General features: G+C 38.3%; 1 protein-coding gene across 6 annotated transcripts in view; it reads right to left on the reverse strand.

Moving 5' to 3' along the window:
• gria4a (glutamate receptor, ionotropic, AMPA 4a) overlaps positions 1-13,828 on the reverse strand; it is a 106,282-nt gene that overhangs the window by 18,963 nt on the left and 73,491 nt on the right. For all 6 annotated transcript variants that reach the window (XM_079353983.1, XM_079353982.1, XM_079353985.1 and 3 more), the window contains exon 14: positions 1,543-1,741. In XM_079353983.1, coding sequence (XP_079210109.1) covers positions 1,543-1,741 — 199 coding nt within the window. The remainder of the gene's footprint in view (positions 1-1,542; positions 1,742-13,828) is intronic.

Genomic DNA, 13,828 nt, shown 5'->3' on the forward strand with positions numbered 1-13,828 from the left:
CCTTCCACTTCTCCACTCCCCCAAACATACACACACTCGCACACTGGTGCATACATCTTTGCAAAACACAACTGTAAGTTTGTATGCTTAGATACACACACATTGCATGGGCAAACAAGCAGTTCTGGATATTCCTACAGAGCTTGATTAGCTGACAGAGCGGCTTTGTTTCTGTGCGTGCTCGAAAACTGGTGTTTTTGTTCCAGTCTGCAAAAATGTCCTGTCTTCATCAGCATTCTTTGCACATGTGTCCATGCTTGAATGTATTTGTGTAATTGCAATCCAGTTAGGTGAAGAGGTCAATACAGGTCTCGTCTAGGCTACTCTGCCATTGTTGTTTTGCTTTCTATTTTTAGATATAGTTACCTGTTGTGTATCCTACTCAAGTTCTGTGTCACAGTAACCATTTATTTTAATAATTATCATTAAAATGATTGCTTTATATGTCAAAGCAGGTGTATGATTAAATGTAATGTAAGTGAGAAATCGTGGTCATGAGTATGCATTTTATACAAAAGTTATAAAAAAAGAAATTATCCAGGTCCTTTTGCTTCAAGTAATCAGTGTTTTCCTCTGAATCCTTGGCGCTAACTTTCAACACGACACTAACTTTGATCCAGACGTTTTCCAGAAAAAAGTAAAAGCCAGACATATCAGCATAGCATCAGTCGTCACAAGATTACAGCTTCTTGAGTAAGCCACTCCCTCCTCTCCCCCCATCATCCCATCTGCTCGAGTTAATTGGTTTTCACTATGATCAATCAATCTTTATTTCTATGAATCAATTTACAAATGCACACTACTCATGTCTCACCTGTCCTAGTCCCACCTACAGTCAGAGTCGACTTATGCAGCTCTACTTCTGTCTGACTTCGATAAACATGACAATTTTTCATCATGTGCTTCCATTTCCCTTCACAAGAAATTTTAACACCATTGTTTCTGAAAGTTGTAATCCCATTAAAAAAATGGTGTCCTTGTTAACCCTGTCCCTTTTCTGTACAGCCAACAAAAGATGGATGTAGGGGATATATATATATATATATATATATATATATATATATATATATATATATATATATATATACTGTATATGGGGGGGGGGGTTTGGAGTGTGGGGAGTGTTGTGAAGTCAGCAGCAATAAAAGGCACAACCCTTCAGGTCATTGTTTTCAGTTTGACTAGCAACTTGAGGTATAAAAATGAAATGGAAAGAGGTTAATTTATAGCAAATTATTCATTGCAGTGAAGCTTTATTCAGACTCTCTGCACTTCAAGTGGTCAGAAACTTTTTAGTATGCTTGTTTTCATTGCCATAGATTCTAAGGTATCCTAAAACTCTGATAAACTTAAAACAAATAAATGATTGAGCAGTAATGGGGTATTATGTATAAATATCAACAGCATCGCCAATATGGGTGAAAAAAAGTTTTCTCTCTCTGAAGCGTCAACATTTTCACTCATTCTCAGCTCTACAACAAAATAAAAAGCCTGAAACCACTGAAAGAACTAAGAACATGCAGCTGTGTGTTGAGTTCATACCCTGAAGAACTCCTTCGTAGAGCCTGCGTCCAGCGTTCCGTAGGCTATCTCTGTCTGTTTGGCCAAATCCTCAGCACTCTCTATGGGTGACACCATCCTCTCCACCGTGAGGAAAGCAGCCAGGTTGGCTGTGTAGGAGGAGATGATGATGAGGGTGAAGAACCACCACACACCTCCAACAATACGTCCAGACAGGGACCTGTAGAGAAGAGGCAAGGGAGACAGAAAAAAAGTATAAAGGGAGTGAAGAGGAGAGTATAGGCAAACAATTGCAGATGAGAATTCAGCAGAAGGATGAGTGGAATATAATGATGAGTGTGAAGGTTAAAGGGATAGAAATGAAAGACGAAGAGGGGTAAAAACAACAGGGGAACATAATTAAGGTTTGCTCCTCAGAGATATGCAAAACAACGCGCTGTAGTTACACAAAGCTTTTTCCACACCAGTGTGCATGACTGTGAAAATGACAATGCTGCCGATGTAATTGTCTTCCAACCCTTGAACCAATTCAGCTTGAACAAAAACAAAGGCTACATGAAACAGATTGTAATCTGGGCGCTCCTCCATTCCTCTCCTCCTCATTCCCTTCCCATTCTCATCTCTGGGCTCCATGTTTACTCTCTTTATCTTTCAAATGTGAGCACAAGCATCAAACTAAGAGGCAATTCATTTTGTTTACATGAATTTGTTTTCACCTTGTAAAAGGGGAAGAGAGCAAGCAAGAGTGAGCACATTAGAGCAAGGAGAGGCCGATAGAAGAACAAAATCAAATGTTCAGTTTCTTTTAAGTGCTGCATTCAATAACAAACCTTCAGATTGTAATGAGCACAAACAACAAAATATCCACACTTCAACATGGTGAGAAAGGAAGTGAAGAGGCTGTTGGACAAGACGTGTACTTTCAGGTCCACAATTTTCTTTTAAATTACAGCTTTTATAAGCTCATTACATTCACAGAGAGTGAAGCGCAACATGCTCGGAAGCTTTTCCCTTACAGGTGCTCCATTCTGTGCTCAGAAAATAAGCAATGTTTGAATACACCATTAACAGTTACAACCAATGTTACTTTTCAGGTAAGTACTGGTTTAGATCAACTCCAAGTACAGAGCTTTCATTAATTGAATAGTTTATATGTTTATGTCACAATCATCTCAAAGTTTTGTTATGCTTCAATTAAGCAGTGCAATTAATTCAGTTTGTTTATTAGAGTTGGTACATTTAATTATAAATGCATTAACTGATTTTTGGCCACTCAAGGACAGTGAAAACATCTTTGACCATAACAATAATCCATCGGCCCAATCCGGAGCTACACTCGACAAATCCTACACTGAAGCCTCAAAGACTTAGATGATGGTAGGTAGTGTGAAAGTGTGTGAGGGCTTGAGATGGTTAATAAATAAGGAATGGGACACGCTATCATCATCACTATCTTTGATATCACCGTATGACTTTGTGTATCTTACAGTGAAATGTATTCCTGCAAATTATCAAAAGTTGAAAAAGACAAACGTTAATCATTTGCAAATATTTGACTGAAAAATATTTAAAAAAACCCTCTGAAAACCTTCTTTAAAGGTTACATTAATGTGTTCTCTTTTGGACTTAATTGTTGTGTTTCCCTTTGTGCCATTGCTTGCTTTGAATTCGACTTCATTAAATGTGTTTATATTCAGTGTAAAGCTAGACATTTTGTCCTGATTGTCACCAGGTTATCGATGAACTCTGGGTAAGTCCCACAAGAAAGTCTGCTGAAATGCAAACTCAAAGAAAATGTGTAACTTGGCATTTAAAAGTCTAAAGAGCCTAAACGCACTTATCTTTAACAGTGGGACAGCGACAAGCACAGAAATGTGCTTCAACCTTTGTAAGTTATAAAAATGGAAACTGTAATGCTCTTTTGTTTTTGTTTTTTTACCGTCTGGTTAATGTTTGTCACTCCCTTTTAAGCTTTATCATTCGGAGGAAAATGCAAGTACCACGTAATCATAAAGCAATAACACCAAACTGAAAAAGCATTTTTTGAAAGCATTTAGTCATTTGAGCCACCGACTGGTTTAACAATAATCTTGATCATTTCACAGTATGTGAATGATTTTGGTACACTTGCCCCACAGTGCTTGGACAGGTTGTGTGGTGACACCACTGGGATGTCAGAGAAGGAATATGTAAGTTATTTTTAGGGTGAGTTATGACACAGCACAAATTGTCAACTTTTAGATCAACTCTGCATTCTGCTGCAGTTCACAAGTTCATAAGCAGTTCATACACGCACACACAGACACACACAAACACGTTCAAATATGAATTGATAACGTGTCCAGAGGTATTGATCTGTTTGCCTGAGTTAATAAAGATGGTTTGTTCTGTGATGGATTTTTCTGTGAAACAGTTGTTAGATTTTGTTTTAAACTTCCAAAAATGGCAAAACTTTCCCCCTCACAAGGTAATGAAGAGCGTTTTGTTTTGTAGTCATTAGTTTTCATTCTTTTAAAACCACAACCTGTATGTGTGTGGTAAGTATCAGTGTGCTTCTCTGTTGACACCTGGACTCTTTGATTTGTTTGTTCATATTTATGGATTCTACTGTGGAGATGGTTGTTTAATGTTTACAGCACTATAGTCCAAGAAAACTCAGGCTCAAGCTCAGGTCAACAAACACAACCATGACAACTCATGGAAGAGACACACAGATGTTGTGTATTTGGGAACACTCAGTAGGTACTACAGGATCACCGACAGAAAACAACAGGGTTGTGTGATTTAATTGCTTTTAAAGAAGCAGTGGCATCGAATCATTTGAGGAAAGGAAATAAAAGCAAAACAAAGCTGAGGAAGTTGACATGACCGCTTCGTTTATTTTACCTACTCATTAACCAACTGTTAAAATAGAGGTGCCATAAATCGAAATATAAAATCTGATAGCTACCTTTTGGTTTGAGTTTTTTTTTGGTTTTTTTTGCTACAGCTTTAAAACATCCTGCTCATAGAGATTCTTCTATTTCGATATATTTCAGATGCATACTGGGTGCAGACTTCTCATAAGCCCACACACTCACAGCAAGAATGTACACACATTATTTTATAATGTTTGGACTGATGCCTAAAGAGGACAAACAGAGTATGATAAAATATAAAATACTTGATTGTGTTGTCTTTGCATGCAAAGTGAAGAAATGAGTCTTTTGGTTGCTGTGTGCAAAGAAATACAATAACCTTATTTCACCTGCTGTTCAGCTATAAAAATGTACTCATTTCATTAAACTAATTCTGCATTGGCAGAGTGAAGTCACATTTGGCACTTCAGCAACGCAGAGCTGCAAGTGATTTGTGCATATGTGTGTATGTGCTCCTCTACATCATTGCAAACAGCTAAATTAAACATTATAACATAACTACTGGTTAAACATACACAACGTAAACATGTTGAACAGATTGAAACCTCAATGCGTGGAGAACTTGCACTAGTGCTTAAAGCTGGAAATAATAAGAATTCTTAAGTGCATGTAAACACAGTCTGTTATGTGGTTTATCAAATGGGAGAATTGTCTTTTTTCTTGTGCTTTCATATCAAACAGAATAAATGCTTCATCAGACTGTGCTGCCATGTCTAAGTAATTTTCTTGACAGATTCATTTGTTAGGTATATAAAACTACCTGCAGCAAGTGAAGGCATACAGAACATTTTTCAAGGATATTACAAGATAAGATTAAACCTATACAGCTACCTATGAAAACATTTCCATAAAACAAGTGTAAGATAAAGCGAGAGATAAATGACACTTCCCATTTGTGGGGTTAAGTTCAAGAGAAGGTTTCAGAGCGACACTGATGCAGATGGAATAAATCAAAGAGTAAACACAGCAAGTAGAGTTAGCAGATTGCATCATTAGTAGAAGCCATATTGTTAGTGTCTGACAGAGTTTGTTATTTAAGAGATACAAGTAAAATGTTTTCTTTCTCAGGAGGCATGACAGCCAAGCACAACACAGAGATATAAATAGTCTTGAGGAGGACATGATTAACAGCATGTCTGTTTCAACATGTGTTGCCCTTGATTTGTCACCATGTCTCTGTGTGTTCTTGTGCATGTGGGTGTATGGATGAAAAGGTCGAGAGGGAGCAGTTTGGCCTCGGAGGGAAGTTGAGAACATGTTAACCTATAGGAGGGAGGTCGATGGAGCATGCTGGAATCCTATGAGACCATGTTCGAGAGAATGAATGTGTGTGTGCTACTTAATCTGTGCATAAGAATTCCTTTTTTCGATTGTTGCAAGTGCACACTTGGTGTGTGTGGTTGAGCTTTGGTATTGACGTCCTTTATTCTTTATGTGACACATCAGTGTTGATGTGCAAGTGTGTTACGCCTCAGTGTGTAGTTGTGTTGTGTGTTGGTATGCAACAGGCGAATCATTGTATAGCAGGTCATGTATCATCTATGATAGCCAACAGATTGCCTCCCCAATCCTCTGTGTGAAAGATTAATGGCATGCTGTTCCTATTTCTCTCTCTCACACACACACACACACACACACACACACACACACACACACAAACACGCGCACACAGACTCCTATTGATAGAGTTTCATTTGATCCAGTGCATCAGAATTTTTTCTTCTAAGAGTAGAAACAACAGTTTGAGGATGTGTGTAATGTTTTATTTTTATTCTTAATGAGGACAAATATGGTAGATTGGCGCTGACACGTAATATTGAAATAGTTTCAAGAGGCCTGCTTCGAATATTCTCCTGACATGGCTGTTCACATGTGCACCTGAAGTAAGACATGATGTAAAAAAAACCAAAAACCAAAAACGACCTGGAAGTAGCAGGCGAAGCAACAAAGTCTGATATATGACGCTATATTGAGAATATCTTTATATCATTCTACGTGCAGTAGTAAAAAAAGAGTTCTTTCTCACAAGCCACTTTCACACATGATTTTTTTCTCAACTCATCCGTTTGGATTTTATGAAGGATACAAGTCCAGTATAGTTTACCATGACTGATGGGTGTGATGTACTTAAAACCTGCCTGTTTTCTATTGTACTTTAAAACAAAAACTGGATGGACATTTGTCATTACCTTTGTTGATATGTATGTTTGATGTGTGGTCATTTTCTGTCCATTCGAAATAAAGATATAATTTAAAAAAAAAAAAAAACCTGCCTGTTGATGGGTTGACTAAAAATTTGGTTGAGATAGAATTTCCAGCAACGAGACTGCCATCAACCGTCTGCAGTAACCAATGGCTGACTTCACTCAGGTTTCGTCCACAATTACTTACAGTCTATGGTTAACACTAATTGATACTTTACATAGCAGCCTTTGATATCAATGTTTAAATAGGTGTGAATGAGTAGGTGTGACCTGCAGTGTAAAAAGCGCTTTGAATCATCAAGACCAAGTGTGATACAAGCTCAATAAGGCATAAAGGCAACTGTTGACAACGGCAACACATGGAAAATGAATTCTTGGCTGAACGTCATTTATTGCTAACTGATGGCTAGACTGGAAGCCCAGAAAAGTTTCAGCATTAATCCCATAGACATATAGCCAATGAGATTGTAGTAATATTAACCCAGAAACAGTCATTATTACGAAGGACTCCTTCTCATCCAGCTCACAGGCAACCCACTCCTCCCTTAGCCAAAACCGACCGAGTATTTCCAATTGTGAGAGCTTGTCTCAACGGAGCATTTCACGCTGTGGGGTGTACTTGTGAAAGGCTTGTCTGGAAAATTCAAACATTTTGAAATGACTTAAAATGCCAGGAGTTCATGTGTGAAAGGGGCTTTACATGGACTGCAGGTGTGAAATAAAATGAACAGACTGATGGATTTAAAGTCTTCAGAAGAAAAAGGCTGGACAAAGGGTGTGAAGCCAAACAGACACAGACAAAAGAAAATCCCATTAAACGATTCAAGTTGAGGTGCAGCAGGGAGATAAGAAAAAGATAATGAATTTAAATAATAACAGGGATCATGAAAGTAAAGCATAAAAGATAGGAGATAAGCCGAGGGAGATTAGTTTATTTGCAAAATTAAAAAAAAAAAACTATTAACTCAGAAGTGTGGGCTGATCAGTGACCTTGAGAGGAATAATAAGTCAGTAAGCATTAGCACTCAGCTGTAGTTAGTAAGTAAAACCATATAGATCTGAAGCTGACATTAACTATTCAACACACAAACAGCCGTTGAGTCAATACTTGCACATGACACTCACAAACACACGCACGCACACACGCGCACACACACACACACACACACACACACACACAGACACACAGACACACAGACACACACAGACACACACAGACACACAGACACACAGACACACACACAGACACACACACACACACACACACACACACACACACACACACACACACACACACACACACACACACACACACACAAAGTTGGGCCAGTGCTTGCATGCCCTCACCCGGCAGCAGACACACAAGCACGCCCACACACATAAACAGCAGCAGAGATCTGTAATTTCAGATGTTTATTGACAGAGACAGATCCAATCCCTCCGAGACGTTCACTGGTTATCAGTTTACCTTCTTTTTCTTCTTCTTCTTCTTCCTCTCTCTTTCTCTTTTTTCCTCTCTCCCTCCCCGGCACTTGTTTGCTCTTTTTCCACAGTGTACACATGCGCTTTTCTGCCTTTTTCACTCATTAAGAATTCCAGTCCTGTCACGTGACCATCCATCACTATGTTGCCACCCTTCATGCGGTGACCAAGCCTCTCTTCCCGACATTACAAACCCCCAAAGCCTGGGCTGAGAGATGACAAGTGTGTGGTGCAAATGCCATCTCAAGGTCATTCTGACGATTTGTGTGAGCGTTTGTGAAGGCGTCTGTGTCTGCTGCCAGCTACTACCTTCTTCTTGATCAGAAAGGTGAAGGAGCTCGTTGACATCTTTATAAAAAGGTACAGCATGTGTGTAGGAGACATTTTTTTAAATAATATGCATGCCGCAAGGTTTTTAAATTCTAGCTTTTCTCTAGCTTTTAAAGCAGGCTGAACTGAAATGAAGTTAGAGACAGAACAGTAGCAGATAAAGGCTGAGCGGAAGGAAAGGAGAACGAGATAATGGATAGATGGAGGGATAGAGAAAAAAGGAAAGAGAGAAAGTGGAAGTCTACAGATTGTGTGTTGTTCAGAGTCTCCAGACTGCAGAGATGACTGCAGCAGGAAGAGAGGCACCCACACTGAATACCAATGGACCTACTATGGCAGCTCAGTACACAATACACATGCATAGTCACATGCACACACCGGTGTATAAAGTAGAAGAAAAAGCTTTGCGAATCAAGGGCCATTTGACCAAGTGATGCTCATAGAGGTCGTTAAGAGACACACAGATGTGTGTTTTTAAAGATAAAATACAAGTACTTTTACACACACACACACACACACACACACACACACACACACACACACACACACACACACACACACACACACACACACACACACACACACACACACACACACACACACACACACACACACACACACACACACACACACAGTATAAAAGACTGAAAAGCATTCAACTAGTCTGTAAGAATATCTCTTCCTGCAGAGTGTGCCTCCTATTTATTCCCATCTCCTCTGTAAATGTCAGCCTCAATGGTATGATCCCCGCTGACCATCCGGAGACCTTGCAGGAAAGATATAAAGGATGAAAAGAGAACAAGAATGGCCATTCTATGGTCAGGCCAGACATGAAAAATGGTAAAAAAGTACAGACTATGTGAAAGAAAATTCATCTTCCTCTAACAGAGTTTAAAGGATGTAATGTTTGCCATCTGAACATTTTTCTTTTCTACTTGTGTTTTAAATGTTTCTGAAAGCCAGTGCAAGCACGTTATTTTCTAAACTTTTGTTGTTAAAATTTTATAAGATTTCCTTAAATATTAGTAAATCAAATGCTTCTTTTAATCAAAAAAATCAAAAAATTTAAAATCGGATTTTTTTTAAGAGTGTAAAAAGTCAATAATGTGCAATCCTTTTTATCGAGAGTAAAAGAAATAATTGTATGGCTTACATGCCTGTCTTCTTTTATCCATCTCTCTTTGCACATGACCAGAGTCCTCTAAATGCTAATGCTTATAATGTAGTACAACAAGAATGTCAGGGGGCTGTTTTGAAAAAGTAATGATTCACAATGATTTATGCTCAAATTTATCTCTCATGGACTTGTCTTTTGTCAGTAAAGGTACAAGTACAAGCATGAAGGGAAAGGTTTCTGCACTTTTTGAGGGGTGGGGGTTTGTGGTGGATAATTTTAAGAGTCATGGCATCCCAACATACTGACTTACTTTTAACTTTGTCACATTTAACTTACAAACATGGTATACCTTTTTGTAGTAAGGGACTCACTTCAAAAAATAAAGCACACAGAAGAATTGTTCACAACTGAGACCTGTATACACGATGAGTAAATTACTGGCAAGTAAAGTAAAGACACTAAAAGAAAAGTTCCCCAAATGCATAATCAAATACTGTAAATAATTTTCTGGTTGTGATATTTGATCAGATTATAGAAGGCAGGCAGCCACATTTCTGCTGTGAGAGGAGTTAGCATTATCCTTGACATTTGTCTGCCTGTAAAGGTGAACAAGGGAAAGTGAAATTAAATGTAATTTACTGTTGGGACAAAGAGATGATATAATATGCACGTAATATCTCCTTTTCCTAAGGACGTGATGTAGTGTTTCTGCAGAGCGGTGTCACTGTGGTGGCTCATCCATCACATGGTTTTATGGCAGGAAGCCTGGTCTGCAGGCTCTTTTCATTTCTTCATTAATGAATCTAATGAACAAGTTAATTTGTCTTCTTACATATTTCTTGACTCTTGCATAATCGCAAATTGCACACCACCAGCAACTGATATATGTTAGTACTTGATGTGAATTACAGTAAATGACGCCCACACACGTCAGTCAAACCTCATGGCCTTTAGCAAAAGAAGCCCACACAGAGAGATTAGGGACTGAGTCACTCCAGTCAAAAGCTACAGGTGAACATTGGGCTGGGGGTGAGGTTGCTATTTAAGCATGATGATGATTGATGATCAAGCTGCAGGGCTAACAGAGTAATGGGCCACAATGAGTGCTTACTAGGTTGCCTAGTTTGTGTTTTAAACCATCTCCTTTAAAAAAAAAAAAACATTATTCCCTTACATACGGTACAATGCCCTTTCACATCATATTGTTTTACGTCGTTTATTATTGTTTGGTTTCACATTGTACGGTATTGTATTGCATCAAATTACAGAGATCATATCCCATTGTAGCTTATCATTTTGCAATGGCGCCTATAGTATCACATAGTGACATATCATATCGTTTTGCATCAAACCATGACATCATCATCCTTAATGGGTTACTATATGACTATCAGAGGAGTTTTTTAGACCAAACAAATGCTTCCTTCAGACACACCTCCTCCAGACCACCTCCTCCTCCCTGAGAGGAAGGAGAGCTGATAAATAAAAATGGTGGTTGCAGTGAGAGGCAGAAAAAGCAGCAGACGAGTTTAAACATCTAAAAAACGATTCTTTGATCAAGTTCAGTAAAGATTTGCATCAAAGTTGATTCCATTGTTTTTTTTGTTTGTCATTTCAAGACAAAGAAAATCTTTCCTCTCTGTTGGAAAGTCTGTTGGTTCTCCTTCAGATGCACTTTTGCAATGACACAACATTTTTACGAGGTCGTCAAGCAAAAGTGAAGATCCGGAACATCCTAATGTCTAACTTGTGATATGATTTAGTGCCTCATATTTTGAAGCAGCCTCGTGTTATCAACATCTGTAGGCTACTGACTGTCACGTCAAATAAAGAAAGTTTCAGTAATAGTATGACAGCAATGTGTTTAATGAGCTGGAGGGTACTCTAATAACAACAAAAAAAGTTTTGTATTAAAAAAAAAAAAACATGTTAAAGCAGAAAATGATTTAATATTGAAATCAAATTTGATAATAAACGGTCTCAACAACAAATATTAAAAATGTAATAGTTTTCACATCTGTTCCTCTCTTTCTTTCCCACTCATATTTCACTCTCACATTTTCTCTTGTTCAGAGTGAGAAATTAGCTTCAGCTGGCCCTGTCAACATTTTAATGACAGTCAACCCCAGAGTCAGTGAAATGATTTAATGTTCTCAGAAAAACACAGCAACTTTAAGACAGTATTTTTGGCACAATATACATCACTAAATAATTGTTTCAAGATTCTAGTGGATCCATCGTACTTGGCTCTTTGTTCATTTTCTTTTGGTCTGGATGAGAGCTGGTATTATATCTCAAAAGTGCTTTATCTCGTATTGACGTTTTTCATTACCACTTTAATGATGATTGTTCGGGTATTGAAACATACAAGGCATTCTGGTTTTATACTGCCTGTGGGACAAGTAAACTCGTAAGAGTCTGGCCATTCTTGATTGAAATCTCTTTTTTTTCTGCACTGTCTTTTTTTCTAATATAAAAGCACACCATGTCATCTTTTCCCTGACTCACTCCGTCTCTCCAGCTGTGTTTCTGACTTCCCATGTCTGCTGACTCCTCTGTGTGTTTCTGCACTTTCACACTTGCCGTGCTCATCCCCCATGCCTGGTCTGAAGATTTGATTGGCTGAGTAGAGAAATGTGTGAGGACTTTGGACAAATGCTTTGATTTGTGACCTTCCTAGCTGATGAAACAGCTACTGTATATGTGAGAAATGCTGCGCCATTCAAATAGACTACTGTTTAAAATAGAAGCTCATCAGTACACATCTGGGTGAGGATAGAATGACACCTGGGTCCAGATTTGGACTCTGGTCCACCATTTGGTGATGGCTCTATAGACACAGCGTTTCTGGCTGGACATTCTGTATTTCCCACAATGAAAAAAACATGAGTTACGATACAACAAAGACTCGCAACACCATGGCTCCAAAAGATATAATTATTTATTTGCTATGTACATTAAGGACAACAACGTTTTGAGCCCAACAAGGCTCTTTATATGGTGCTGATGAACTAGTGAGAAGTAAAACAAATTGAAACATGCTTGAGCCTCTGGCCAAAACATAGTCTAGCTAGGAAGTACCAACCCATCCATGGGAGGTGAGAACAGCAAATCCAGAGGTAGTTTGACTTCACTCTCTTTCTAGGAAGTCTTTATTCCACTAATATTTACACAAGGTATATTTGATCTTTGTTACATTAAACACACAAAATGTAAAATCTGCCACCAGGGGCATAATAAGAAAAGATGACGTAGGGGCTAATCATGGTTGTTCTCTCTTCTCCCTTGTGTGTCTGTGATGACAGCTGCGGTGACAAGACATGTCTTGTTACAACTATAAAATAATACTTTTTTATGATTTTTTTTTTTTGAATGTAACATTGTCATAACATTTTACATACCACCTTTATTTTCAACATATACCTTTATGTTGCATAGTTCTTTTAAAAGTCACAGCTCATTCATTGAATAAGCTGAATAAGAAACACATCTTTAAGTAAAGTTTGCACGTAAAAGTAAAAGGCAGTGCATACATTGAAAATTAAAAGGAGAAGAAAAGAAACAAAATGCACACATATGATCCAGCTTCTAGACCTAAAGGAATCCTGGCCTATAGAGCAGCTGTGTTGTACTGAAGGTACATATCACAAAACTGTCTTTATGTTATAAGTATCACATTATCACTTTGATAGTTGAAGCTTACACATGCAGTGGGCTGTAAGTGACTGTTTAGATGTGTGCTGGTTTGTTGTGAGAAGCCACTGGCTTTTTTCTACACGTGAATGTAAGTGGTCTTTGTGTGTCAAAGCATTTTTGTGCACATTGAGTGTGTGTGAGTGTGTGTGTTCAGCTGGTGAGTGCTTTCCATTACGTGCGTTAGGGTTAGAATTGGAATGTCAGTCGCAGTAAAGAGGGAAGGAGTGGGAGACGACAGGTGTGCAGCAGCGGAGAAGAGAAGGAAAAGAGATGGATGAACGTTTAAAATGGCAGAGGCGCAAAAGAGAAGGAGGTAGAAAGTAAAGTTTGGGCATCAGATGCTGAAGTTTTGTTATTTTCCTGAAAGGGTCTCAAAGATGAAAATAAATGAAATAAGAAAAATTACATTGTATATCAGTGATATCATGATTTAGAGCCTAGGCTTAAATTAAAGATGAAATTGAGAAGGGACCTCTGAAGGTGGAAAGACTAAACCAACCATCATTTAAATTCCAATTCTGACCAATTAGAATTCTGAAGACATATACCATGTGTTGGGA

This window comes from Symphodus melops (assembly GCF_947650265.1).
Source record: "Symphodus melops genome assembly, chromosome: 10".
Classification (NCBI taxonomy): Eukaryota; Metazoa; Chordata; class Actinopteri; order Labriformes; family Labridae; genus Symphodus; species Symphodus melops.